At 41.3% G+C, this 26,586-nt stretch overlaps 2 protein-coding genes across 2 annotated transcripts; both read right to left on the reverse strand.

The window, feature by feature from the left end:
- Window positions 1-2,891: 2,891 nt before the first annotated feature.
- Window positions 2,892-7,078, reverse strand: LOC136421039 (tumor necrosis factor ligand superfamily member 13-like). Its single transcript, XM_066408184.1, has 7 exons — window positions 6,797-7,078; window positions 5,728-5,791; window positions 5,364-5,404; window positions 5,135-5,168; window positions 4,906-4,950; window positions 4,258-4,373; window positions 2,892-3,925 (listed from the first exon to the last, which is right to left on the reverse strand). The coding sequence occupies exons 1-7, from the start codon at window positions 7,076-7,078 to the stop codon at window positions 3,623-3,625; spliced, it is 885 nt and encodes a 294-aa protein (XP_066264281.1). The 3' UTR covers window positions 2,892-3,622.
- Window positions 7,079-13,273: 6,195 nt separating this feature from the next.
- LOC136420921 (germ cell nuclear acidic protein-like) lies at window positions 13,274-15,747 on the reverse strand. The gene is made up of 6 exons (XM_066408048.1): window positions 14,928-15,747; window positions 14,702-14,817; window positions 14,473-14,531; window positions 14,046-14,242; window positions 13,538-13,709; window positions 13,274-13,389 (listed from the first exon to the last, which is right to left on the reverse strand). Exons 1-6 carry the CDS (start codon window positions 15,658-15,660, stop codon window positions 13,278-13,280), a joined length of 1,389 nt encoding a protein of 462 aa, XP_066264145.1. The 5' UTR covers window positions 15,661-15,747; the 3' UTR covers window positions 13,274-13,277.
- Window positions 15,748-26,586: the final 10,839 nt, after the last annotated feature.

A 26,586-nucleotide genomic window follows, 5' to 3' on the forward strand; every position in this document is an offset into this window, starting at 1 on the left:
GTCCCTACTGTATGTATATATCGTTACGGTCTTCTGAACAACCCTTCAGTCGTTAACATTCTCCCCGCACCGCTTCGAACCTCCGGTGAGCGCTCAGCTGCGCCCGGAGTAAAGTGGCAGTGTGTCTGTGGGTAATGTCCCTAGTACTGAAATAGGGATCCCTTGTCCCTGTCGTGTGTGGTTGATGTCGCTGTATATGTGTATAATCAGGTTGAAATTGATACTCTCGTCCCCAGAGCATCATCACCTCCTGGATACGAGGTGAGGATAGGACGGTCAGCCATTGGTCTAGACATGACCTTTGCACTCATTGAGTCAAAGAGCGGCAGTTTTGGAAACGACGTTGTAGGTGAGGCTTAGTAAGACAAAAAAACACTTAATATGCTTCTGGAGAATAACCTTGCCCCTAAGTTGCCATCTATAGCTATTTTTAAAGCACGTAAGATTATGTTATATGTAAATCAGGGTCGAAATAGTACATTGCAGCCCCTAATTTAGATTGGACGGTGGGGAGGGGGGCAGAGACAAACTGAGTTTGAAGTACGATAAGTAGCGTACCCATTGTTGAAGGTACCAGTAAAGGATCCGGAGTATAGGTGTTTTGCCGCTCCAAAACTTTAGTCTGGGTTAAACTTGCAGTACTATCACTGGGTCCAAGGTGGCATAGCGAACAACCACTGAATGGGTCCTGAATGAGAAGCACTGACTCCACGTACATTTCTTCTAGAACAAAGGTATGGCAGTAGGCCCGTAGTTCCCACCCGTTATCTCACAATTTCCGATCACGCCGAGTAAAATAAATGCGCCAACAGATGGAGTACTGCCAGTCACGTTGTTTTCAAATTGTTTGGCTTCAGAAATTGACCTGAACCTTGGAAATGCCTCTGTTCAGGTGACAGCCTATTGTATCTCATGTATGGGGTGGTGATGTGGAGGGGTAGGAAGAAAAGATAATAATGACTTTGATGTTTTCTATTCCCAGGAAATAACAAAATAAGCTTCTAATAGGACAGGTTGAGAATAAATGAATAAGAAGACATTAGGTTCGAAATGACAGGACTATCTAATTATGATATGCCGTGAAAACATTTCAATCCATAATTCGTTATAATTACTGTCATATCAAGCATGAACTGTGGGTATACCGGTAGCAGAATTTAAGAATCCAGTAGCTGATAAGAAAGATGTGTAACATAATATCATGACTGCTCCATTTCCATTGGCCTCCTCCAAAGGGTATAGGTTAAGGTTTAACTCGAGTGTTTGCTGGCATTTTGTGTGCTTTGGGCTCTTCCTGTCGGATGGACGCACACCATTGGCTCTCTAACGCCTTCCAGACCTGCAGTTGTCGCTCATCATGTGAAAATATACAAGGGTAAGCCTGATTTAGCCTTGTTAAATGCTTTGATGATTGTGTTGCATTTAATCAGTATTGACAAATTTCCCGTTCAATGTCTGTATTGATGTTGAGAGGACAACGTCTGGGAAAACCCTGTGGCTTTTCTGTAGGTCTCCACACGCCTGTATTAGCACCGAATATGGCTACGAAATGTTAATTACACAGTAAATAAAAGGAGCAAAGAGCTGCACGTTCGCCCTCCTCAGTAGATGCCGCCGCCGCCACTTGATAAACAATTTATCCCTGACCTGTCTGACCCCCTCCTTTTTATCCTGAGCTTATCGCAAAGGTGCGGGGCATTTTTTTTTTACCTCGCTGCACACACCAATGGTACACAATACAATAGAAAATTATGAACGGCTAAAGTCAATGTTATGAATGTAAAAGAAGGACAATCGGTGCACAATTCCTTTATTTTGTCATTCATGAACTAGCGGTGCTGTGCTCACATGTTCTTTTTTGTTGTGACTTCCATTTTCTAGCTCTGTGTTTGCAACAGAATGACAAGAAGACGGGTGGTCTTCCTGACAGTGTGCTTTCTCAGCATCTGTACATCTCCATGCATATCTGCAGCTCAATCGGGCAAGGGTTGTCCCAAGAACTGTGCGTGCGAGGAGGTGGCAGGGGGATCCGTTGTGAACTGTAAAGGACTGAACCTTGCAGCCGTGCCAAAAGGATTGCCGTTGGACACAACGTACTTCAATATGGCGAACAATTCCTTAACAGAACTCAAATTGATACATCTGTACAATTTGACCAAGCTAGAAGGGGTGTGTATGACTGATAATGACATCACTGAGATTAAAGGGACATTTACATTCTTCGAACATCTTAATCAGATTGACATATCAAAGAATAAGCTGGAAACCGTTAAAAATACTGTTTTTGGCAACTCACTGCCACAGTTTAGGTTGATAGACTTATCAGGGAATCCTCTGAACTGTGACTGCCACCTTAAGTGGCTTAGAGTAGCTGCCGATGGTACCGAACTCCTGGGGAACAACGCTACCTGTGTGGAGCCACCGCCTCTCAGCGGCAAACGGCTTCTGGACGTTCCTCCTTCAGATTTTAAGTGTTGAAATTCTAGATTTGATGAAATATAATGATATCTATCTCTTACTTATTCATTTTGTCTTTTCTTTTAGTTGTTGAGTTGTTTTGTCCATAATGCTATTCTTACTGTCTATCATTGTAAGGCCTTTTATGGCAACCATTTTAACAGTATGAAACATGCATGCTATATACCACGTATCAATATTTCATTTCTAACGTTTCATTGATCCTACATGAGGCCATACATTGTTCAACTTTGTTATTAAACTGTTAGTAATCTAACTGGTATCTTTGCTAGCGGATCAGTGTAGGGAGGTTTTTTTTCTCTATACACGTACACAGTTGCAGACAAGGTTGGCCAATCCAACAGTATAACAGAGCAATGAGACTCACAGTGTAACATACTTACACTGATTTATTACTGAAAACCATTGCTTTTATTGTTGCAACAATCACATTCTGGCTCAGCGTAGATATATCGTATTGTGTTTGCTATGTTATTTTGTTCAGAAATAAGTTGAAATCCAAATATCTTAACTTGGCTGGAGCAACAACAAGAGCAAATAACAGGTACTTGTTGTGATAAAGGTACATTGTACAAAGTACAAGTACAGTAAGTATACTCACTTGCTTCATTGATTTGTTCCTTGCTGTTCAAATATTTTCGACACAAGCTCCCATTAGTGCTAATCTCTCACGTGATTACGTAACAGTATCTCGCCATTGATATCGCACTTACATCGGTTGCGTGTTACATGTTTAACAGATCATACAAGTAATGAATACACTTTAATGTATCGCTTAATTGGAGACAAAACTATGTAGCTAGTATACATGGCAGTGTTGAAGATAGCACTTTCCTCAAGTAAGTAGGAGGCTTTGCCAGAAAAGTGACAAATTCGGAAGAGAAATAGCGCATGTTTTCCTGGCACATATAGAAGGTTTTTATTTGTGTTTTCATATTGCCGTTCTGTTGCTACTTTTCTCTTGCATTTTATGATCTGGTAGCCAAGTTTTGTTTTCTGACATACATACAATATTAAAACGTGTATCAGAGAGAATTACGGAAACTGATAGCATTTTTGTTGCCGTCGCCTTCACTATTCGGATTGGGGTTTACTAAATCTTTACCGCTGGACTTTAGGGGTGTCTTTAGTGCGTCTTTTTTTGTCAGAAAAATGTGCTGACAAAGTCAAAAGATGAAGACGATTTTTGCTCATACTCCTTAAGCATGACGGCACCAAAGAATGTAGTATCGCTACTAAGTGAAATCGTACACTCATCACATTTGATGCTTATGGCGATAGAGCTGCCAGCCTCCAGGGTGTGGATGCCTGCCGTGTGACACGTGTCCCAGGGAGGGTCTGACACCATGGAGTGAACGCAGGTCAGGAAAACCTCCTTGTTGACAACAACGGAGTGGTTTGTGGCCTCAATCCCAGGAGCAGCGTTAGGATCGTCGATGTAAAGGATCTGAAATATAAATCAATAAGTTGAATTAAAAAAAATCGTTAGTGTGTATTCACAGTTTCTACTCACTTTCTTTTTGCGCGGCGACTACATAAATTTGTTTTGTCAAAATGTGAGAAGAGGTGAAAACAAATTAGAACATCGAGTTCTCCCTTATCACGCGCAAATACACGCCCGCACGCGCACATACAAACATACACATAAACATACACATACACAAACAAACCCCCACGTGCGCGCGCACACAGACACGCACGCACACACCCACACACAGAGACATACACGCAGACACACATACATACACACACACACACAGACATGATACACTCAGTTACCTGGCTATAGATGAAGTAAAGACCGGTCCTTTTCACGTAGAGGTATCCATCCATAAGGTGGAACCCCTCACCCGGGTTGCTGAGTGGGTCCCACTTGGTCAGGATGTCATGACCCTCTAATATAACAGATTACAACTGCTTACTTTAAAGGATATAGGAGATTCTTTTTACACAACCATTCGATGTCTACCAGACACCTTCTTCAGAGCTTCTGACTGGAGTACTACTTCTCATCGCTATAAGTAGCCGATGTAGGTGGCGCTTTTGCGGTGAGAACACTGTCCAAAACGTGGCTAAGCTTGTATCCCCCCTGCTATTTATAGCGGTGAGAAGCAGTACTCCAGTCAGAAGCTCTGCAGATCTGATGAAAGTGTCTGATAGACATCGAAACGTTAGCAGGTAGGATTATCTGGTTGTGTAAAAACAATCTCCTATATTCTACCAACCTGATGAAATTATTTTCTGATGCTTACTCTATAGTATCACAGGGTTCACAGCAATATGGAAAATACTGCTGTAATAACAAAAAGTGACGGTCTTGCAGTCCCATGCATTTGTAGTAACCACGTTTCAACAACTTTGATCATAACTTAAGGAAAGGCACAAAGGTCTGGTCAGATTAAAACGAGTAGATAATGCAAAACTTACTTGGAATTTTGTAGTCTTTCTTTTCTGGATCTGCGGCTTGTTCATCTGATCATAGAAATAAAGTACGTAACCGTTAGCAATTCAGCTATATCCGCACATTTGTATTGATGGACAGTGGCAATTGCTTGACGTGTTATATGGTGACATAGGAAAAATTTACTTTGTAAAACTTAAGTGCATACTTTAGCATGGAATGGTTTTAGCACGTGGCCTCCACTGAGACTCTCACCTGAATGTGCTTGAACATGTACCCCTATCACATCCTAAAGTGAGAAAATATGGAAAACGAGCACGTTATTAGTTTAAATCGCATTAGTATAGACATTCCAAACTTAATCTCAAATGTGTCTCAAATGTGTCTATGTGTGGTTGCCCAAACAATAGCATGCATGCTAGTAAGTTATTACGAAAACCAAAATAGATGCGAAAAAGCAGAGTTTCAATGAACTTCAACTTACCCGACGGCCCACATGTTGTTCTTCGACTAGAGGGATGCTTGCTGTTGTGATTTAACAATGAAATAATTCAATATCAATTCAATTCTCTATGCAGCTGATTCACTCATGACGAAATAGTGATCAGCGCGTATTTAATGCGTAAACCCTAAGCTTAGGCGTCGTATGTCAAAATCTATTCTTGAAAATTCGGTAAGTTACAGTTTGTAAACGTGCGTTTTGATGATCATCTTATCAACCGTCACAGATGAACTAATGCTAGTCTTGAAATGACTATGTAATTAATATTCATGCATGTAATTGAAAAAATAATGGATTTTTACTAATCAAAATCAAATACTAGTAGTAGATGATGTTGATGATGCACCTGTTTCCAGTGGTTTGTCTCGTTTCATCCGTTTGGCGCTTGCGTCATCATCGATGCGGTTGATCTGAAAACAAAATCCCCAAAGGCAAATTTTAAAAGCTATGGCAAGTCTTCGCAATCTGTAATCAAGTAACAAGTCAACCCTTTCCCAGGCAGAATGTAGTACCCGTATCTTAACTATATTTTTGTGTCATCTTAACTAAGAAATTTTAGAACTGTCCCTCTAATCAATGATGTCATGCTTATTTTCAAGGTCGCCTGCGAATATACTGTAGCAACATGAAATGTCAGTAGTAGAAATGGTATAACAAATATTCCATACAGAAATACCTTACAGTCAAAATAGCATTGTTAACTTTATATCATAACATATGCTAATCCAGAAAATGTACAATGCTTCATATACATGTATCAATGGATATCTCAGCTGAATGCTTCAGATATCGACCTGCCAAAGTAGGGGATACGTCAACTTGTATGTTTTTCACGGTTGTGTTTTGATAAGGGCGCTAAAGGGCCCTCAGCAGGTGGCATATATGCCAATCATACAGCAGGTTATCAGGTGTATGTATTTGCACTGGTTACCGAAGTGCTCAACAGCGGTCTCGCGGACTTTCCCCAATTCTATTGCAGTGTAAAATACTCTTGGCGATGTGTCTTAAACCTCCTTGGCCGGACCAATCGTCATGTCACTGGGTTGATATTGCAGACCTGGTGACTAACTTAACACTTGTAGAATATTTGTGTTTCTACACTTAGAATTGAAGATCACAAAAACTTGTTAAACCAATTGTTTGATACATGAAAAATACATTTTAAAATGGGATGAACCAACGATAGAAATACAACTGAAGAGTACATCATATTTCATGTCTTCTTCGATCTCTGCGATTGGTCTGGGCTTTTCTTGAACATTCTTGTTATTACGTAATGTACATCTGATCTGAAGAAGATATTCTTTGCTGCAAGTCTTAAACACTTTCATACCGTTTGGCCATTTGTGGGCACATGAGCAAAGGTTTCACACTGTAAGTAAAACACAAGCTACAAAACAACGGAATTTTCTCACCTGACCACTTTGAACCTCTTTGTCGTTCTTAGGCTGATCTTCCTCGTTCCAGAGGGTTTGCACCTTTCTATCCAATCCCTGCAACTTTCTCTCGACTTCCATCAACCTTCCTGACAACTCTGCATTCTCCCTTTCTACCACCATGTTGCGGTACGCGAGAACTACCACAACACAGAGTAGAAAACCTTGAAGGAAACACCATGGCAGGTTCTCTGCACGTCTATTGGCCTTTTGATTGCCCGCATTGTCATAGCTTTTTGGTAGTTCTGTCTCTTCGGCCATGTCGGTCTCTCTTGAAAGATGATTACGCGACTAACGTGTCATCATGGTGTAAGAAAACAAATACAACCTGTCACTGTGCATGGAAGGTAGTTAGTTAATCAATAAACACAGTTACAAGGTGTAAACCTGTGTAGCAAGTAGACCATGAATACTGAGGAGGTAATTCAAATGTTCCTAATCAGTCCAGAAACGGACCATTTCAATGAATGAATCGAAACGTTTTGTAGGAGTGCATTCTATTTTCTTTTATGTTATGTTATACATGTACATTATGTCTATGACCCTTCACGTAAGTGTTTCGAACTGTACCTAATAAGCGCAAGGCTAAGGGTCCATTCTATGTCCCCAGACCAGTACAAAGGTTTGTTGACTCGACCGATAGCCATAGGCTAGCTGGATATTCTGTCATGACATCTCTCCAGGGAGATGTAAAATGTACATTAGTGGAAACTCAAACGTTTCAGTGATGTCTCAACCTGAAAACTGATGGGTATTCATCTTTAGAATATCGATCAGCGACGCTTCTATTTTTACCTACTACATGTAGTAGATTTGTTGTACTTCAAATGCACCGCTATCTATCTCGTGATGTTTTTGGTAAAGTTATCAAGCCCTGTGACCCACCTTGTAATGTTTGTACAAAGGTAGCGGTCACATCAAAGCTTTTGCATGTGAGATTGACACCTGAACACAATGGAAGGGTAGATATTATCAATATTGCTTCATCAGCAATAGAATGCAGTACGGTCACATAGTACTTAGACAATACGGATACGGATAAAGCGTCTATTTGTACTTGTATAATTGCCTTCACCGTTATGGGTTCGTTTAACGCTTCGTCCAATTTGAACACATAAGAATATATCATGTGGGAATAAAGAATGACAGTCATTTAGTGACGTATATCATGTCAACCATTCTGCAAACATACCTATGCAGTCAGTACCTTTACGAGTATGTCAGCATCTGTAAAACTCAAATATTTCTTTCTAACTGACGCCGTTTAGAAAAAGTATGCACATAGCTTAAATAGTCAGAGCTGTGTCGTTTCTAATGCTCTACATGTCAATCTTGTAGTGAATAAGCCACTTTTTAACGGTCGGATATTCAAGAGAAGACCTGTCTTCATACACTTCGGGTCATATCAGACTATAGTCACTGATCTATGTTGTTCGAACGTCTCATCTACCTATTTTCAAAAAGCCTATCTGCAAACAAATGACAACAAAGTTTTTTTGGTGTAGGTGGACATTGGTTTATATAGCCATGCTCAAAACTTGGAGTTACATGGCTCGTTTTCGTCTAAGGTAAACATTTTATTTCATCTACTCTGACTCGTATATTTTCCTACTGTATCTTATTTGTACTAAGAAATACAGAGGAACACTAAATATTTCGTCTGTCGTATCGTATGTAGTATAGAGGTAATCAATTACTGATAGAAGTATTGGATCAGATGTAAACGTATGGTGGACTGGTAATTTTTTTGCCTTAATTGTAGTATTCCAGAAGGCTCACACACACACACACAAATGAAAACAGGAACATGGTACAAATGTGGTGTTTTCTTTTCCCACGGTTGTACTGGCGGTGGTGATCAATATATAGATTACAAATTCGATTAGGTTACAGCTTCAGATAGTGTCTTGCCACAGCAACTAAACTGATATCAGCCACTTATATACGTGGTGACTCACTTCTGCATCTGATCGCCAAGCCACAACTTGGAGCAGCCAAACGGGAGAGTCAGTCTGATTCATGTACGTGTAGCAGTTGTGGATCTAGAGACTTCGTTCGCCTAATGCATTTGTATGTATCACAGCCCCTTCAAACAAATCTGAGATTACCCTTTGCGCAGAGCAGACTGTTTGAGGTAAGGTGTTCAAAGTACTGAGCGGGTCACGTGCTTGCTGATAAAACGTTACGCTAATTGCTGAATAATTTTCCGACGTACGGACTCGTAACTAGTGAAGCCGTAGTATTGCATAGTATGTTTTTCATACCTATTATCAATGAAAAGTCGTTGAAACGTCAGCTCTGGTAAAATACTTGGTTCTGAATAAGAGAACCTTGCAATTCTATTATCAATGATTTTTGTTACATTAAATAGTTGAACACTTTCTCCTGTTTATTATGTTGTCATGGTTTTATTTCAGGAGAAGGCATGTAAAACGTGGGCTAGAATAAGTGTTGAGAATACTTTATACAGAGAGAAAGCTAGCAGGGGACTCGCATTATTCCTACTAGTACTAGTCTCTCTACCTTTGCCTTTCTGTCCATGCATTCAGAGTCAAACTGGACTGTTGTTCTTTGATCTTTCCTCCTTAGATATTGGTGACAAGTTGTAAGCCATGGCAACTGATCCTGTGGCAGTAATGGTCCTCTGCTGCCTTGCCTTGTGGGTCGTCGTTAAATGTGAGTTGTCGTCCGGCTATGAGTGCCCAACGAACTGCACCTTTTTTCCAGACGTGGCGCAGACTATTTGTCATGGCAATGGATCCACTATTATCCCTGGGGGACTGCCAACTAATACTTCTACTCTGACACTTATAAACTACCACCTGTATGTACTGCCTCTCGGGGAATTGCGCAGTTTGACCCAGCTAAAACGACTGGACTTGTCATCGAATAGAATCCGTCATATAAAAGGAACGCTAGAAATTTTTAAACACCTTTCTGAAGTGTATCTGGATAAAAATAACTTAACAGATATCACCCCAAAATTGTTTGGGAATATAACAGAACGACTAAAAGTAGTGAGTTTAGAATCTAACCCATTCAATTGTGACTGTGGTAGTATTTTACTGGACAGTGATATATGTGACTGTACTAACGGTTTGTTCAACTGCACATGTAACATTAGGTGGCTGCAAAAACAAGTGAAAGGGGACTCAGATAAATGGAAAGGAGTACATTGTCACAACTCATCGAAAGATACTGAAATCATAGAGGTGAAGATCACAGATTATTGGTGCAGATACAAATGGGGGTATCTGATGCTCATTATAGTTCTGAGTACCATCATAATGGAAGTACTTATTGTAGTTCTGATGTGGCGGTGCAAGAAGAACAGGACCAATCAGGAAGACGCCGTAGTCAACGCCTCCGATGTGACTAATCCAACGATCGTCCGGTCTTCACGCACATCAGAGGCTACAGAGCCATCTAACGGACACTTTGAAGGAGGTAATTACATTGTATACCAACACAGTCTCGTCATATTGCACCCGTTATTTAAATAATTAACAAAATACATTTATTGGGATTTGGAAACATATCACTGGAAAAATTAAAGGGTCCATAATGTCTGTTAGGTCAATGTTAACTTACAAGGAATATTTACGGACCCAATAGAAACCCAATGAAGCCACAGTAAGTAGTTGTGGACAATGGAAGGCATGAATTTTACAAGGTAACAACCAACCTCTTTATGCATTTATATTTTTGTAGGCGCCTGTCTCCCATCAACAGGTAGTCTGCAATCATCCAGCCCTGTTCCAGCACATCTACCACCAGAGGTCCTCAGTCAAAAATTACCACAGAGCACTGTTGTCACTGACAAACAACTAAAAACGTTGGCTAGAAAACTGGGCAAAGAATGGGAGGATTTGGCCATACAGAATCTTGGTATTACACAAGCAGAATTAGACATATTTATGTCGGACCATCCGAAAAATACACGAAAACAAATCTTTGAAATGCTTCGCCTTTGGAAGCTAAAATGGAAGGAAGAAAAGAAGACGGACGCTACGGTTAATGATCTTATTTCAGAACTCAAAGCATTTGGACTTGACGTGGATAAATATAACTTTCTTATAGAAGATCTTTCAGTTGCAATACATAGTGCGAGTATCAGCACTTATGGCGGATGTTCAAATACAAACAGGCAGATAAACTAAGAGTAATCAGTTCACCATACATTCTACATCTGCTGTCGGTATTATCGACTTCTTCAAGATTACAACATTCACATTCAAGTCAATGTTACTGTGTATTGTACTTGCGTTCTAACTTCTACTGCCAGTTCGGTGCAAATAAAGATCGATCTATGAATTTCAAACACATTTGCCTTTTTTTTTCCCATTGCTAATATGCCGTCACTGCATTCTCCCACCACATAATATGTTCTCGATTTGCAGGGTTTGGGGATTGTCCAAGTTGAAGCAGGAACCGAGATATCATGATTTTGCCAAGGGGTCGTCTCTTTATGTCTAAAATGACGAGTAGATGATATTGTGAAGTTATGTGTGTCCTCAGGTTGGCTTTGATTATCTCGTTCCCAGAGCACTTGCCGATTTGTACTTCTCACGATTGTATTAGGCGTTAACTGACCTGGGTACGAGTTTAGAAGGTCACCATTGGTGTAAATCTTGACCTTGCCCTCTGACCTCGACTTGAGAGTCACGGAGCGCCAAGATTTAAACTTGTCTTCTACTCGAGAACAAGACAAGGAAACAAACTCTCAAGATGTTTATGCGAAAAACATGATTCTACTTCTAAAACGGGTCAAGTCGAGCTTGAAACAAAGGTGGGCATTTGTTTGAAATGGAATGTGAACGGACCCGGAAGTAAGTGGAGGGGGGGGCAACTTATAAAACATTAAAGCTTTTAGCATGATACGTTCGGTATCATTAGAAGGTTAAGTATTTGTTTTTGAAGGTTAACTATCATTACGATTCAAACCATCCCTCTGGAACAGTCTTGAATAAAACGTTGAATTGCTGCAAAAGTTTTATCAAAATATGCACTTTCCTGGCAGCCAAGCGTATCTATGGATTCAGGTAACGTTACATTATAGTTCAACCACTTAACCACTGATAAAACTTCAATTTAGTTTGGTCTATTGGTTTATTTGTGCAAAATATATCTTCATATCGATAGACTAACATGATATCCTGTCTTCATGTAACAGATATAACTACATTGTGTGTGACTATGTACAAATACATAAGATGCTATTAATTTACGCCATAAGACGTAATACAACACATTTTCTGTACTAAGGATTGACAAAAGCTAGTTAAACTTCTAGGATGAATCTTTTAGGTTGTGAATAGTCTTTGTCACTTGCTTCCTTGCACTGCGTTAGTCAAAGTTGGTGGTGACTGAGGGCCTTGGTAGCTTGAACTCCTGTAACACATATTCGTGTCATTAGTTAACCAACTCTTCAAACTTCACAGAGCAGAATGGGCAAACGGTACGTAGACGCTCAACAAGATGGTTTGCGAGGATTTTTACATCATTCAATGCTCCAAAGACAGTGGCGTTAACGTGTTAAAGTCAGCGTTTCGTGATCTGATTTGATCTGACAACAGCATTTTCAATTGTTATTTCTGTACTCCAGAAAGAATCAATACATGTGATAAAGCCATATGTACTAAGAACGATAGGAACAAACCTGATCGGACGATATTTTGGGCGGGTTCTTGGCCCAGCCGCTGTCCGGGGGAGGGGCAGGGTCCGTCCCGTGGCCGTTCTGAAGGCTGGAGAATTCTTCAGTCATGTCCTGGTGATGAAACCCTTTCTCTCTACAACAAACGTTTAGAATGGACACTATTAGCTATTCGTGTTGAGAACAAATGCTCTTTTAACATCCCGTTGCGCAATAAAATTCTCATTATTGCGCTTATCATGACACGTAAATTGGTGCTTTCTGTACGTGGGATGACATGTTTTCGTATGTTGGTTACTAATACTATGGTATGGTATAGTTTTTACGCTTTTCAATAGGGGGTCACTTCATTGGTTTAAATGCTTCCTAACGTTTCAATTGGCAAATCCAATGCAAATCAACTTAAACACAACTGTACAAACCTGTCGAGTCGGTTGAGCCTGTTCCTGACGCAGAGACAGACGGACAGGACTGACGTCATCACGAACAGCAGACCCCCCACCCCGGCCGCCGCCAGGATGACGAGAGTGCGCGGCGCGTACAGCTCACACCGGGACCCGCTGTAGAACCCGCTGGGGTCCGCGCCGCATCTGGGGGAAGGACGGAATGATGTGTCTTACAGTTTTTGTTACGTTACGTTACAGTACGCTGCGTTATGTTACGTTACGTGAGTACGAACAGCAGATGACCAGAACGCGCGGCGCGTACAGCTCACACCTACATGTAGCACCGCTGTAGAACCCGCTAGGGTCCGCACCGCACCTGGGGGAAGGACAGAATGTGTCTTTAACTTGTTATTACGTTACGTTACGCTACGTTACGTGAGTACAAACAGCAGTCATGCAGGATGACCAGAGCGCGCGGCGCGTACAGCTCACACCGGGACCCGCTGTAGAACCCGCTAGGGTCCGCACCGCATCTGGGGGAAGAACTGTTTACTTGGATATGGGCAGATGCTTTTTGCCTAGTCCATTCATTTCATTTACAACATAGATAGATACGGCAATCTTTTATTTTGAAGTTAGAAGATCCCTGAAAACGATGTCAAAACTTTTAAAGTTGCGTACCGACAAACGGGTCCGGCGCCTTGTAGGAACTCACACGTTCCGCTGTTGTGGCAGTAGTCTTCGTCACATCTGCACTCCGCCACTAGCGTCCCGTACACGTCACGCAGCGTGCAGGACGCTGCAGTTCCGCACGACAGGCTACAGAGGGCGCTGTCACTCAGACCCTGCAGAACTGGCAATGATATACAATGCATGCACATGTAGTTTATTCTATTGAATAAAGGAACCTTCTGCTTTGATACGAATAGACAGTCAATGATATGCGAAAATACTTGATGTACAGGTACAGTTTAATGTGTTGAAAATACGCATAGTCAAGAAACGAAAAAAACTGAAGAAACACAGAACATCTCACATGAGAATGAACTAAACTGAGCTGGAAGTATTTATCATGAAATGTAGAAGTGGTCTCTCCATTAGATACAGTATCAGTCTAGCGGTCGGCTTGGACAAGCTGTATACTGGTATACAGATAAAGGTTATAGAATAGATACATATGTGTACATACCCTCCTGAGACAATTGCATCCGCCGCAGTGTCCCCACAGTTTCCATGGTAACGCCCAGGTTGTTGACGTCATCGCCGCTCGTTCCGTTACTCAGCAAAGCACTGACCGTTTCTTGGACGGTGCTGGCGATGACGTCATTGGAAGGTGCTTCCTCGGCAGCAAAAATGACCACGTAGTCCACAATAACGCTTCCTGCGCTGTAAGGGTATAAGGTTTGGGTTTAGTCCTAGAGATCTTATAGCAAAGTATCCCATCATCTCCAGACGTTTTTGATATCGCCGCAAGAGACACAGTAAGAGACACAGTTAAGTGCTCTCAACCTTCTTACTGAGATACGAATTATTCTCTACTAGACCCCGTGGGTTGCTGGAAAAACGACAGTTGGCTAAATGCGTTTTTAGATGTGCTTAAGCCATCGATTGCTTACCTGAATCCGATAATTTTGATCCCTTTGAATCCAGCGAGCCCCTCATAGATGGTTGTGAACTATGGATGAAGTGATCAATTCACAAAAATGAATACATTTATATGTACAGACCAAAAATGCTTGTTATACATATTGCAGTTTTATGCCGTGAGAATCTTAAGAAACGGAAATTGATTTCAAACATTCAGGGACTATTATATTCTCTTCGACATGTTTGACTAAAACTCACTGTGGTAATGAATTGTTTTTCCAAGTCCCTGTACTCGGGTGCTTTCGGGTCCTGCAGGTTTTCACTGAAGGTCTTGTTCAGACTTAGCTGGAATCCCAGGAGCTTCTCTGGCTCGTCTGAAGCGTCAGAATAGATGCAATGAGTCATAAACAGACGTAAAGAAAAGGAATGGAACCATGTAAAATACCATCAGAATGACAAACAAGCAACGCAACGCCTGACATACCTGGTGTCAAACTGTCTGCTCTGGTGCTATCTGTGTCTTTCTGCTGATCTGGTGATTTTGTTGTTCCGATGTTCGAGTTTTGGTCTTTCGGATTCACCCCTGATTCTGACTCCCCCTCAGGTTCTGTTTCCGGTTCTGGTTCACCCTCGGGCTGCACTTCGGGTCTCGACTCCCCCTCGGGCTGCACTTCGGGTTCCGACTCGCCCTCGGGTTCCACTTCGGGTTCCGACTCACCCTCGGGTTCCACTTCGGGTTCCGACTCACCCTCGGGTTCCACTTCGGGTTCCGACTCCCCCTCGGGTTCCACTCCGGGTTCCGACTCCCCCTCGGGTTCGACTTCGGGTTCCGACTCCCCCTCGGGTTCGACTTCGGGTTCTGACTCCCCCTCGGGTTCCACTTCGGGTTCCGACTCCCCCTCGGGTTCCACTTCGGGTTCCGACTCGGCCTCGGGTTCCACTTCGGGTTCCGACTCCCCCTCGGGTTTGACTTCGGGTTCTGATTCCCCCTCGGGTTCGACTTCGGGTTCTGATTCCCCCTCGGGCTCTGTTTCTGGTTCTGCTGACGTCTCGGGCTCCACTGAAGCCTCGGGCTCTGTTACAGGCTCTGACGTTCCCTCGGGCTCCGACTCTGGCTCTGATGTTCTTTCGGTCTCTGCTTCGGGTTCTACTGACGCTTCGGGTTCTGCCGATGCCTCTGGCTCCGCAGACGCTTCAGGTTCTGCCGAAGCTTGCATTTCTGTCTCACCTACCGGCGTTGGTCCCCCGTAAAGCTCTGGCAAAAGCCCACCTTGTATATCATTAGATGTTGTTGGTTCGCCTCCATTACAGTTGACTGGAAAACAAATAAAATGCAAAACTCAAGACTAATATCTGCCCACTGTAAATCCACTAAACGTTTCCGTGACTGTGGGGCTATTATGTCTTAGATGGATGTGCATGTAACGTCCTTGGCATCGTATTATCCATGGCTTTCTCCCCCTTCCCTGCCAATCCGAGCTCTAGCATAGATCTTATTTGCTATATCAAATATCAATCCATCCGGTGCCAGCCTATTCCGCAGAGAGGCGCTCTAAGAACCGAAACGGAGCTACCAGCCTAGACCATCCTGGATTCTCTTTGTAATTCTTGCCCTTTAAATTCCACGTGCTTGCTAACTCTTTCTTTCTTGTGCCCCTACTTTGTTAACTAGTAAATACTCGGACACACCTTTACTCAAGAGCGGGTCAGTTTGTTGTCTTCATGTAACTACAGGTGCTGTACACCTGTTTCCTTAAGTGTGGCCGGAAAGGTTCTAAAGAAAAGACAAGCATCGCCCAAGACACTCGAAGACGACCCACGGTTGTTGAAGAGCGGGCAGACTTTGTGTGAAGTTTTCTTTGAGCACTGACCTACATCGTGTGTTGTTTGGTGCTCGTTAACATGAAGTGTTCGTTTGACTAAGTCCTCCTCACTTGACAACGTCAGAAGTTGAAACACCTGAGCGTGTGAGACGTTTGTAATACCGCTTTAAACTCACCCGCCGAAGTATACGGTACATCTCTTCCAACAACTAAAAAAAACTATAAAGAAAGCTTTCACGTTTTTCAACATTTTTCCTTCTTTTTCTTCAGATAATTCTACATGTACATCCGATTCCCTTTGTTTAAACCTCCACCGAGCGTAGGCACAGGTAGACTAAATGGCTAAGTGTAACGTATAATGCGTGTTCCTCTATATACCACTAGTGTAGTTCTACTTTAAAAACGATTTCCTTTGCTCATTCAGTATTCCCCAATATCGACCGCGCCGCTAAACCGTGTCAGTGTCAAGAGGTGATTCGCACCAATTCACCCAGCTATGGCATACTTCAACAGCAAGTCCTTTTCCAATTCTACGCGAATCAACCGATGTCTTACGACAGAAGCCGATCATTTTGTATTTAAACATGTTTTACACGGCAATGCTTTTGTTTTTATCTTAACTCTGCTTGGCTATCACATGGGCACAACAAATTACTTATGAGAATGTAAAGCGTAGCTTCTGTTATCCTGAATGTTGTTCATTTGACTTGTGAATCATAGCCGGAAAACTCAAGTGTTGAGGAATTCCTATTGAAAAGTTTCGATCGATTTTAAAGCGCTGATTGAATGCGAAACTATTCAACCCTGTTCTGTGGATTAATCACTGAATTCTTGGAAGGAAAAAACAACTTCTATCGTCAGTAAATGTTCTAGACGTCGACTTAAACTCTTCAACGAGACACACCCAACCTTTGAAGACTCGAAGTGACTGACGTAATATATAGAGTGCAGTATATATGCTATATATGATATATGCGTGTATGTACTTTTGATGCTCGCTCTAGTACGATATACGTACAGATATCGATATGTAGTGGTTTACTTACACTGAATATACACATGTATCTGATTTTCAGTTACGCAATTTCCCGATAAAGATTGTTTGATTGTACTTTATCATACTCAAACGTTGCTGTTCAATTCCTGGACAGTCGGTCGGTGGGAAAACTGTTCTGTGATGGTACGCCACTTGTAGAAAGATGGATAGAGACAAGGAACAAATAAGCCACAATGCTTACCTTGCGTTAAAAGAAGCAAAGAGACGAACACTAGGCGAAGCATGATGGGTTCAGATAACTTCTCTCAACACACGTCGCATAGACTGACACGTTTCCACACTCACTGCCAGAAAACTGACGTGAAATGACAACAAGTACACGGGTCCTGTACCGCACCACCCATGGGCGGTATGTTGAAGTGGGGGCATGATGGTGACGCCCTTTTGTTGAGAAGAAGTTGAAGTACTCTTGAACACAGCTTCTCGTGTTGTCAATCAATATGAGTGTTTCCCGCCGCATAGCGGTATTTAAGGCCACGTTGGTTCGATTTATACGTTTTATATTCAAATGCTATCGCCATCCATTGTCCAAAATATCAAACAAAGACCCATTCAACATAAATTGAATATTGCGCCAATCAGGCAGGCAAATTCACCCAGGAATGTATTATTGGGGTTGAATGATAAGTTAAAGAACAACATTTGTAAGGTAAAGCTATAATAAAAACATAGCAGTTTTGACTATAACGTTCCTGTCTATCAATTTCTGATTAATCTAATTTTCGACATAAGTTAAAACTTAAAGTCCTTCCCGCACCGAAGGTGCATAAGGCGGCGCCCATCTCCGGTTCCACAGCCCTTGGGCCACACAACTTTGTGCAAGTCACTACAGCAGGGCCTAGTCCACTGGTAGTAGTGTATGTTTAACTGCCATACTCTTTCCCAAATGCTGAGTGCTAAGCAGAGAAAGCAGTGTGTACCATTTTTAGAGTCTGTGGTATGACCCGGCAGGGGTTCGAACTCACGACCTACCGTATGCAAGGCGAACACTCTACCCACTCGGCAATTGCACCGGTGGTACCATGAATTTCTGATTAATCTAATTTTCGACATAATCAGATACAAAATGCAAATTCTGATGGTCATCAACAGGTGGTGAGACCACGCCGTTCCAAGATGGCGAGCGTGTCTGGAAGGGACAGAACACCGCGGTTAAAATTGCCCTCTGAAGACGCGCGACGCCCGCTTAAGGTGGTAAGTAGCGCTCAATATTGTCCTCTATATTCTCGTGACTATTTAGGGTGAGTCTCTTGCAAAGAAATGGAACGAAAAGACCGTGAATACGTAAATTATTTGCGTCGACGGTTACCTACAGTTAAACCAGCACTTAGTAAAACGGCCGCTGGAGGGCGCTCCTCTGAGTTCCTCCAAGGGCCACGAAGTTTGAAAGTCTTTGGCATTTAGGACCTTAGCAACAGAACCTCTTCTTTGCTATTCGACATGTTCAAATGAGTTTTGAAAGGCAAGTGATCTTTAGGGATCGCAGTCAATTTGTCGGCCAAGTTTTATGATTTCTTCTATGAATCATGTTTTTGCTGGTTTTTGTGCCAGTAGTGATGCTAAGAATGGTCTTAAGAATGATGTCGTCGTCTAGCTCTATCTATCACATTGAGTGTAAGCACACTGACCAACCTAAGAGTTACTCAGCACAACACTCATTTTAGTAATGTACTTTGTAAACAAACCGCTAGAGGGCGCTGTGAGACCGTGCGCGGACTTGCCTCTCAGCATTGTGCAACTGCAATTTGTATCTTCGCCGCTTGATGTCACTAATGGTGCGTGCGTTGTTGTGTTGATTTCAACAACAGCATTTACGTTCCTATTTCTTCGATGAAATTCTTGGCGTTTTGATGTAAAATGGGTATTCTGGGGCCGGTAGCTGGCTACATGGACACAATAGCGCCGGGCCTGATGAAGGTGATATTGATATAGGAAGAACTATCATTAGAAAAGTGAGACGATGGTAAAGAATGGGAGGGGGGCGATAGTGCGGTGTGACATTGTAAGGCTAACCACCACACAACACTGTTTAAACTGTACCAAAGTAGACTCTAACCTTGCTAATGTAATCTAGGATGAGTCCTCTACTAAATGTACTAAACGTCAGCACTGTACGGTCTTCCTATTATGATAAAGTATAGGAAATGGGTTTATGGAAAAAGCTGGGCTGTATACCTGGTCGGGATACTAGCCTGGTAGCCTTTTTTCTGGACGCCAATAACAATTACACGGGTGTTGGTCTCTGATGGGACCTCCTGCAACAATGAGCATGAATGTCATATACGTTTGTAAATACATGTGTGTGGACTGGGTTTTCTTTATATGCTGTATACGTAGCATAAGCTAGTTTGGAGTTGCTACTATGCATGTGCAGTGTCAAAGGTGAAGGCCCCTGGCTTGAAAACAGTTCTCGTCTCGACATTGTCTCGATTTGCATAACAACGCCCCGCCAGGTTTTGTTCACGTTTTGGGGGCCTTCACCTTTGACACTGCACATGCGTAGTAGCAACTCCGAACTACTAGTAGCTTATATAAGATGTTTTCATCTGCAGGCTCTATGTGTGAGACAAAGATCCTGTCCTTGCCTGGTATCATTTGACTCCGACCTGGACAGTTTTGATACCTGCCTTGTCTGACAGGTAAGTGTATAACACGGTGTTCAGGTAAGGACACCGTTCACATTGGGTCTGGTGTACAAAGTTGTTCATCTTATTCTATTTAAGGTTTGAGTGTCAGTGTTTCAGATAACATATGTGAGATGTATTTTAATGTGATTGTTCATTGTCATGAATTGATATTCCATGTTTAATTTTGACCCAATGTTCTGCTCAAACAGTTCAATGCTTGACCAAATGTTTTGATGCAATATCTTATGTGAAAAGTATTTTGATGTGAAATTCATTGTCATGATATTCTATGTTTAATTTTGACCCAATGTTCTGCTCAAACAGTTCAATGCTTGACCAAATGTTTTGATGTGATATCTTATGTGATAAGTATTTTGATGTGAAATTCATTGTCATGATATTCTATGTTTAATTTTGACTCAATTTCCTGTAATTTTGCTTTGCTTGTTCTTCTTTTTCCTCAATAACAATATTCAATGTGCTCTTGCCCCCAACCCAAAGCAGGTTTTAGAACTTTAAAAGAATATGTTGCCTGATGACATTCATGTTTGGTGAATAGTGCGGGTGTAGGTAAATTTGACATGTGATTTTCTTTTACACCACAGGTGATGCTGTATACCTCATCAGACTATGTCAGGAACCTATCGGCTATCCTGTACAGCCTGTCGATATCCCAGGAGGCTGTGTTGCTGTAAGACCTGTCCGTATCCTGTATGCCTGTCCATAGTCCAGGAGGATTTGCCTGTATTCCTGTGGGACCTGTCAGCCATCTACGAGACAAGAGTGCATCGGACTTTGACCGTAAGTTGCCTTTTATTTTCAGAACTCTTTCAAATATGGGGTCTGCATGCTGCAAGGCGTAATCAGCAGTTTTTATCTTGCGCAACGCGAAGACGGGTCGTCCTTATTTATCGTAATTTGTACACTACCGGTAAAGTGTCAAACCTGTACGAATGAATTAAGCATAATACGTGGCCGCTGCGTTCCAAACTTTAGTGCAAAGCGCAATTGCAGATCCCTATAGCTAGAAATGGCAATGAAAAAGTTGGGACAGGGCATGGCTGTCAACCTTTGTAACACCTTTTATAAGTTCCAAACATTGATATTCAAATTCAAATGTTAAAACTGAGCCTGTCTGCTATTTGTTGTCATTTCTGAAAGAGTTCACGTTTCTTTACTAATATCTAGTTTAAGGTTGTGACTAATATCTTATCGCAGATATGGTGGAGAACACAGTACATTTCCCTATTGAAGAAAGCACTTGTAATGTAATATTGTTTGTTGTTTCATTCTGTATGGCAATGGGATATATTTTCAAAAGCATTTTGCAATCAAACTGTTTTCCCTGATATCCTCTTCAAATTCCTCATGATCCAATATACTGTTTTTAAAACTTTTTAGGAAATTACTTTTTTCAAAACAAATGATCAATATGTACCAAAGATTACTATGCTTTCGCACATTAGACAAACTGAAATGCAAAGGCAGTAAAATTTCATAACGTATGTTGCAGTGATTCAAAATAACGACAGATACAAAACTTATATAACTTTTTCAAATCAATTTATCAACATGTAACAAATATTACTATGCTTTGACACATACATGTAAGACAAACTACAGTCAAACCTGCCCAAGGCGACCACCCGGCGGACCGAGCAAAAACGGTCGCGATGGACAGGTGGTCGCCATGAAGAGGATTCCACTCACATGTTTCCAGGTCGAGGTTTTCAATACAGTACGTAAATGGATGGAAAATTATGTGAATTTAGACAACATGACCCCCACCAGGTTCAATTCTCATTGACAGAAAGATCCTACAAAAATTGCATTTTCCGTTATCGTCGTAATAATTGTATACAGCTACATCGTGTATAAATTTGTCATAATTTTGACTACAAAACAATGGTTGCCTCGATGATCGCAGCGCCCTCCCGCATTCACACTCACACACACGCACATCATCGAAGTTTTAAGGCCTAAGACAAATCCCTAGAAAACACCTGCTGACCCAAACCTTTTTTGGGGCGCCGACCGCTGGATAAAAGGGGCAAAAAGTTTTCGATCTGACAACTAAAGATGAAAACGGAACGGTGTGATTTCGTCGCGCCGCGCCGCATCGAAAGGTAAGTCAGTGCAGCAGAACGCACACCGTCCAATAAAGGTTTGTGAGATTCATGGAAATAAAAAGAAAATAAGAATATTAATTTTAATTAATAATTAGAGTATTCGTAAATGTTCATACACAAAAGCAACATGTTTTAGAAAGGTCAGCGGTACGCCAAATCCAGGCCGCGCCAAAATCCAAGATGGCGTCGGGACCAAGGAACAATATTTTTCGCCCGACGTTTTGCCCGCCGCGAAGTCATTTTTCGGCGGAATTTAGTAAGACACAGACAGATTTTTGTTGAAAATACAAGAAATAGATAGTAGTTTCTGCGAAATCTGACCTTTTGACGCCATGCACTACGTATTCGTTTTGAAAATTGAGTTTAAACCGAACTGAGTTTGCGGTAAACTATAAGATTACGATAGGCACAACAACATCACAAACATTTGTCTTTACAATATTTATAGGGGGAACGTTTTATTAAAACACTTCATGGAGGAATCGATGCTATAACATTGCTATTCCATGTATTTTTGTCCTTATTTTTGTCCTTCAAAGTCTTGAAAACATTTCCGTGAAATCCGACAGCAAAATGATCCGATGTCACCACACGCTTGAAAATTAGGCGGCCGCCATGGGCAGGGATTGTGCTCTGTGCGGTCCCAATTCGTGGCGGTCGCGGTCGCGTTGGACAGGTGGTCGCCTTGGGCAGGCAGCTTAATGCTTGTGCCTATGGGGAAAATTTTCGGGACCGAGAAAAAGCGGTCGCCATGGCCAGGTGGTCGCGTTGAAAAGGTGGTCGCCTAGGCAGGTTTGACTGTATAATGCAAAGGCAGTAAAATTCCAGAACATATGTTGCATTAATTCAAAATAACGACAGATACAAAACTGTAGGTTCAGTGAAACCTATTTTTATTTGATTTAAAAAAATTACATAAAATGGTACAAACATACATAGAAGTGATGCAGATTAACTTGAAATTATTGCATAATGGCAAAATTATTGGCCAAATTCCTATTTAAAAGTACTAAAGCTAAGGAAAAGATCAATTTTGTCAGTGATGAGGTGGATTTCAGGGAAAATACTTTGGTCTGACATGATGATTGTTGGAATTGTGTCCCATTTCTTTACAGAAAATGGAAAAGTCAATGTTGTGCTTTCTTTCTGTAGAGTGAAATGCACTACAGGTAAGCTGTGTGTGATGTTTGAAAGAGAGGAATTGGGTGTAAGAAATCGGCCAAACAAAAATACATCAGATTCTTTATTTTCAAAAAGATTATACTTAGCAGTTGCTATCTACTTGTAACGCTTATAAACTTAAGTCCTAAATTTGACTGCACTTGATATAAATTCAATGCTGAAAAGGTTGGATCTATGTTCACTATGACAGTAGAGTCATAATGCTGTACAATGTACAGTACGCAATGTTTGAAATAGTCATGGGGGTACCTAGTAGGAGGAAGAGAAAAAATTTTGCAGTGGTTTTAAATTAGCAGCAAAGAGCCTATGGCGAAAAACCGCAAACATTTCTGCATTAACAGAATACTAGTTTGATCAAGAGTTTCAGTCACTGCATGAGAAGACACAATTCCTCTCTTTCTGTATGATACACTTTTCTCACACGGTGGACATGATAGAATGACGACGAGGCCATTATGAGGCAAAGAAGCAGACATAATGTACAGATTTAGTTTTCCTCCTAAATCACATTAATAAGTTTCAAAATATGATATCCAAGTATCAATATCATAACTAATGTAATGCACAAAAAAGATGCAGCAATTTAGAGCTTCATTGACCGATCCCATAGTCCCTGCCCTCTTCTGTCAAAACGTAGAAATACTAAATAAAAACATAGAAATGTATTTGACGGTCATGCAGCCACTTCCTCATTGGTCGATTCTCTAATCATCAGGTAACGATTAGCTAAACTGCTAATTGTGATTGACAGGATCGGTCCAATGTTTGCCACAAGGGCCTCGTTTTCATTCTATCATGTCCGCCGCGTGAGAAAGGTCTATCGTTCAATTTCTACTTGTTCCTGGGCTTAGCCTGGAGGAGGAACGTTTGTCCCAGGGTTCTAACTCACAAATGCTTCGACTTTGCATAGTAGACCTGTTGGCAAACAACTTCGTCCGTCATCAGGCCTACTACGCTAGGAGAGGGGCTTTGTGGATGTTTTTACTCTGGCCCAGAGGTTTCCTCCTCTAGGCTAAGTTTTTCTTAAATCATTTTTATTCCTGTTCAATCAATGTGCTTGTCTGCTGGTGTTTCAAACCACCAAGTCTTCTAGAAAAGACTTCCCCTGGGGAGCAGCTGTTTGCATTGATTACAGGAGTGGAAAATTAATTAAATTAACTTCTCCCGCCAAATTAGATAGTCTACAAATTGACTCTCCTAATTTGCATAAATTTGCATACGAACCAACCACCCCTTCCTATTCTTGGAACAGGCCACTGTATACATAGCACTTATATGTATTCACCAAGATTGCTACTAGTATTCTTTGAGGCCTATATACATCGCACTATGTATTCCACTCACTTTATCACTTGTCCCATCCTCCGCTATGTATGTTTTGTGTATTCCTGTATCAAGTGTTTGCAATTTTTTTCCTGATCAGTCATAAGTGCAAAATGTGCTCCCCGGGGAAGGTCTTTCCTTCAAGAAGGCCTTAGTGCGTCGAAACACTAGCATACAAGCACATTGACTGATCGGAAAAAATCAAAAACACTTGATACAGGAATACACAAAGCATACATAGCAGAGGATGGGACAAGTGATAAAGTGAGTGGAATACATAGTGCGATGTATATAGGCCTCAAAGAATACTAGTAGCAAGCTTGGTGAATACATATAAGTGCTATGTATATAGTGGCCTGTTCCAAGAATAGGAAGGGGTGGTTGGTTCGTATGCAAATTTATGCAAATTAGGAGATTCAATTTGGAGATTCAATTTGTAGACTATCTAATTTGGCGGGAAAAGTTAATTTGATTAATTTTTCAGTCCTGTAATCAATGCAAACAGTGTGAACCTGGTCTTGATCAAACCAAAGCACACTGTATGCATTGCTGACAGGAGTGAAAAAATATGCTAAGTGTTTGAGGAAGGTGCTTTAATTTAGGGAAGTGTATTGAATTTAGCGTTGGAAAAATGACTGCATGAAAGTGTGATGTGTAATGTTGTCTTGTCTTGTGTAAACAAAGAAACCGTACTCACAACTCCCCATCTTCTTTTACAGCTCGACTGGTAAAAGTCTGCTTCTTCCTCCCAACATGCTGCAGTCGAGTCTCCAGGTTCACGGCTTGAAGACAGGAACGAAAGTCAGTGATGGGCCTTGGTAAGGCCTGTTACAAACTTTTGTTTACTTACAGCAGAATCAGTCTTTAAGTAATAGTCAATTCTAGATACGTTTTCGAAACAGTTACCGTATATGTTGTACAGTTGTATGTCCAAATTACAGTCAAACCTGTGTCTTTGTGGAATATTCACAATCTGTAAATTATGCTATCTTCATTGAATGCATTGAAATTCCTCTTTCAAACAATACAGACTAAGTTAAATTCTGATAGATAGAAAGAAAGGAAAGATATTCTATCTATCACAATGTTTCAAGCACCTGACAAGTTTACACATAACTGTACAGAAATAAAAGTTGTCAGTGAAAACTGTGTCTCTGGCTCTCTTACTGAAGTGTGACTGTTGACTTACCCCCTCCCATATACAGTATAGGGTGTAATCTAAAAGACTTCAAGTGAACAATCTTTCTTACCTGTCGAATCTTATCAGCTCCGTGGGTGTCCACGAGTCTTGGTGGTCTGGACAGGAATCACAGCTCAGGTCCTCTGGGCACACATTTATCTACAATCTAGGAGAAGCATAAACAGTCTAGAGGCAACATGTGATTACTTACTAGTAATAGGAAAGTACATTTTATTAATAACAACTGAAAACGACTCTAGGAATAACTGTTCTTTTACACGACTCACTCAACATTAAATGTGATTCATTATATTTTAAGTGACAAGATGTTACTAAATTTTCCCATGTGCATATTTCACAGGAAAGTAAGGATAACAGTTGGTGATGTTTAGGGAAGTTGCTCCAATCTAGAGGAATGTTGTGTGCAATTGAAAACAAAGTTGGACGGCTCTCTCACCTGACACTCCTGTATAAGATGGTTGTTGTATCTGATCACCTGGTGCCTCTGTGGTCTCAGGTCTTGGGACAGGGACAGCTGACCATTAGGACACACCTGTGATGATAAGAATTATTGTGAGGCATAAACATATGAATTTGTATTCCCAGGTTACAATAGGTAAAGATGACAATAAACACACACACTTGTATATGGCCTATCACTATAACTACAAAACAAGTATATGAATAAAATGTAAGACTGAGGAGAAAAATAGTAAGTCATACATACATTAATTTTGTCAGTTGTCAAGCTTTGTCTTACGGGTACAAACTGTTCATCTTCTAATTTCTATTGGTGTCTTCATAACATCTGGTTTGGACTGC

This window comes from Branchiostoma lanceolatum, chromosome 15 (assembly GCF_035083965.1).
Source record: "Branchiostoma lanceolatum isolate klBraLanc5 chromosome 15, klBraLanc5.hap2, whole genome shotgun sequence".
NCBI classification, from domain to species: Eukaryota; Metazoa; Chordata; class Leptocardii; order Amphioxiformes; family Branchiostomatidae; genus Branchiostoma; species Branchiostoma lanceolatum.

Bases quoted from the DNA above. Each gene is read 5' to 3' on its own strand.
- LOC136421039 (XM_066408184.1), bottom strand. From the start codon at position 7,078: ATGGCCGAAGAGACAGAACTACCAAAAAGCTATGACAATGCGGGCAAT. The intron at 5,405-5,727 runs GTGCATCATCAA...AAATCACAACAG, and splicing joins AGACAAACCACTGGAAACAG to CAAGCATCCCTCTAGTCGAA. The intron at 5,169-5,363 runs GTAAGTTGAAGT...TTCTCACTTTAG, and splicing joins AACAACATGTGGGCCGTCGG to GATGTGATAGGGGTACATGT.
- LOC136420921 (XM_066408048.1), bottom strand. From the start codon at position 15,660: ATGCAAGCTTCGGCAGAACCTGAAGCGTCTGCGGAGCCAGAGGCATCG. The intron at 14,818-14,927 runs GTATGTCAGGCG...CTGACGCTTCAG, and splicing joins AGCAGACAGTTTGACACCAG to ACGAGCCAGAGAAGCTCCTG. The intron at 13,390-13,537 runs GTACGCAACTTT...TTCTTCCCCCAG, and splicing joins GGCGCCGGACCCGTTTGTCG to ATGCGGTGCGGACCCTAGCG.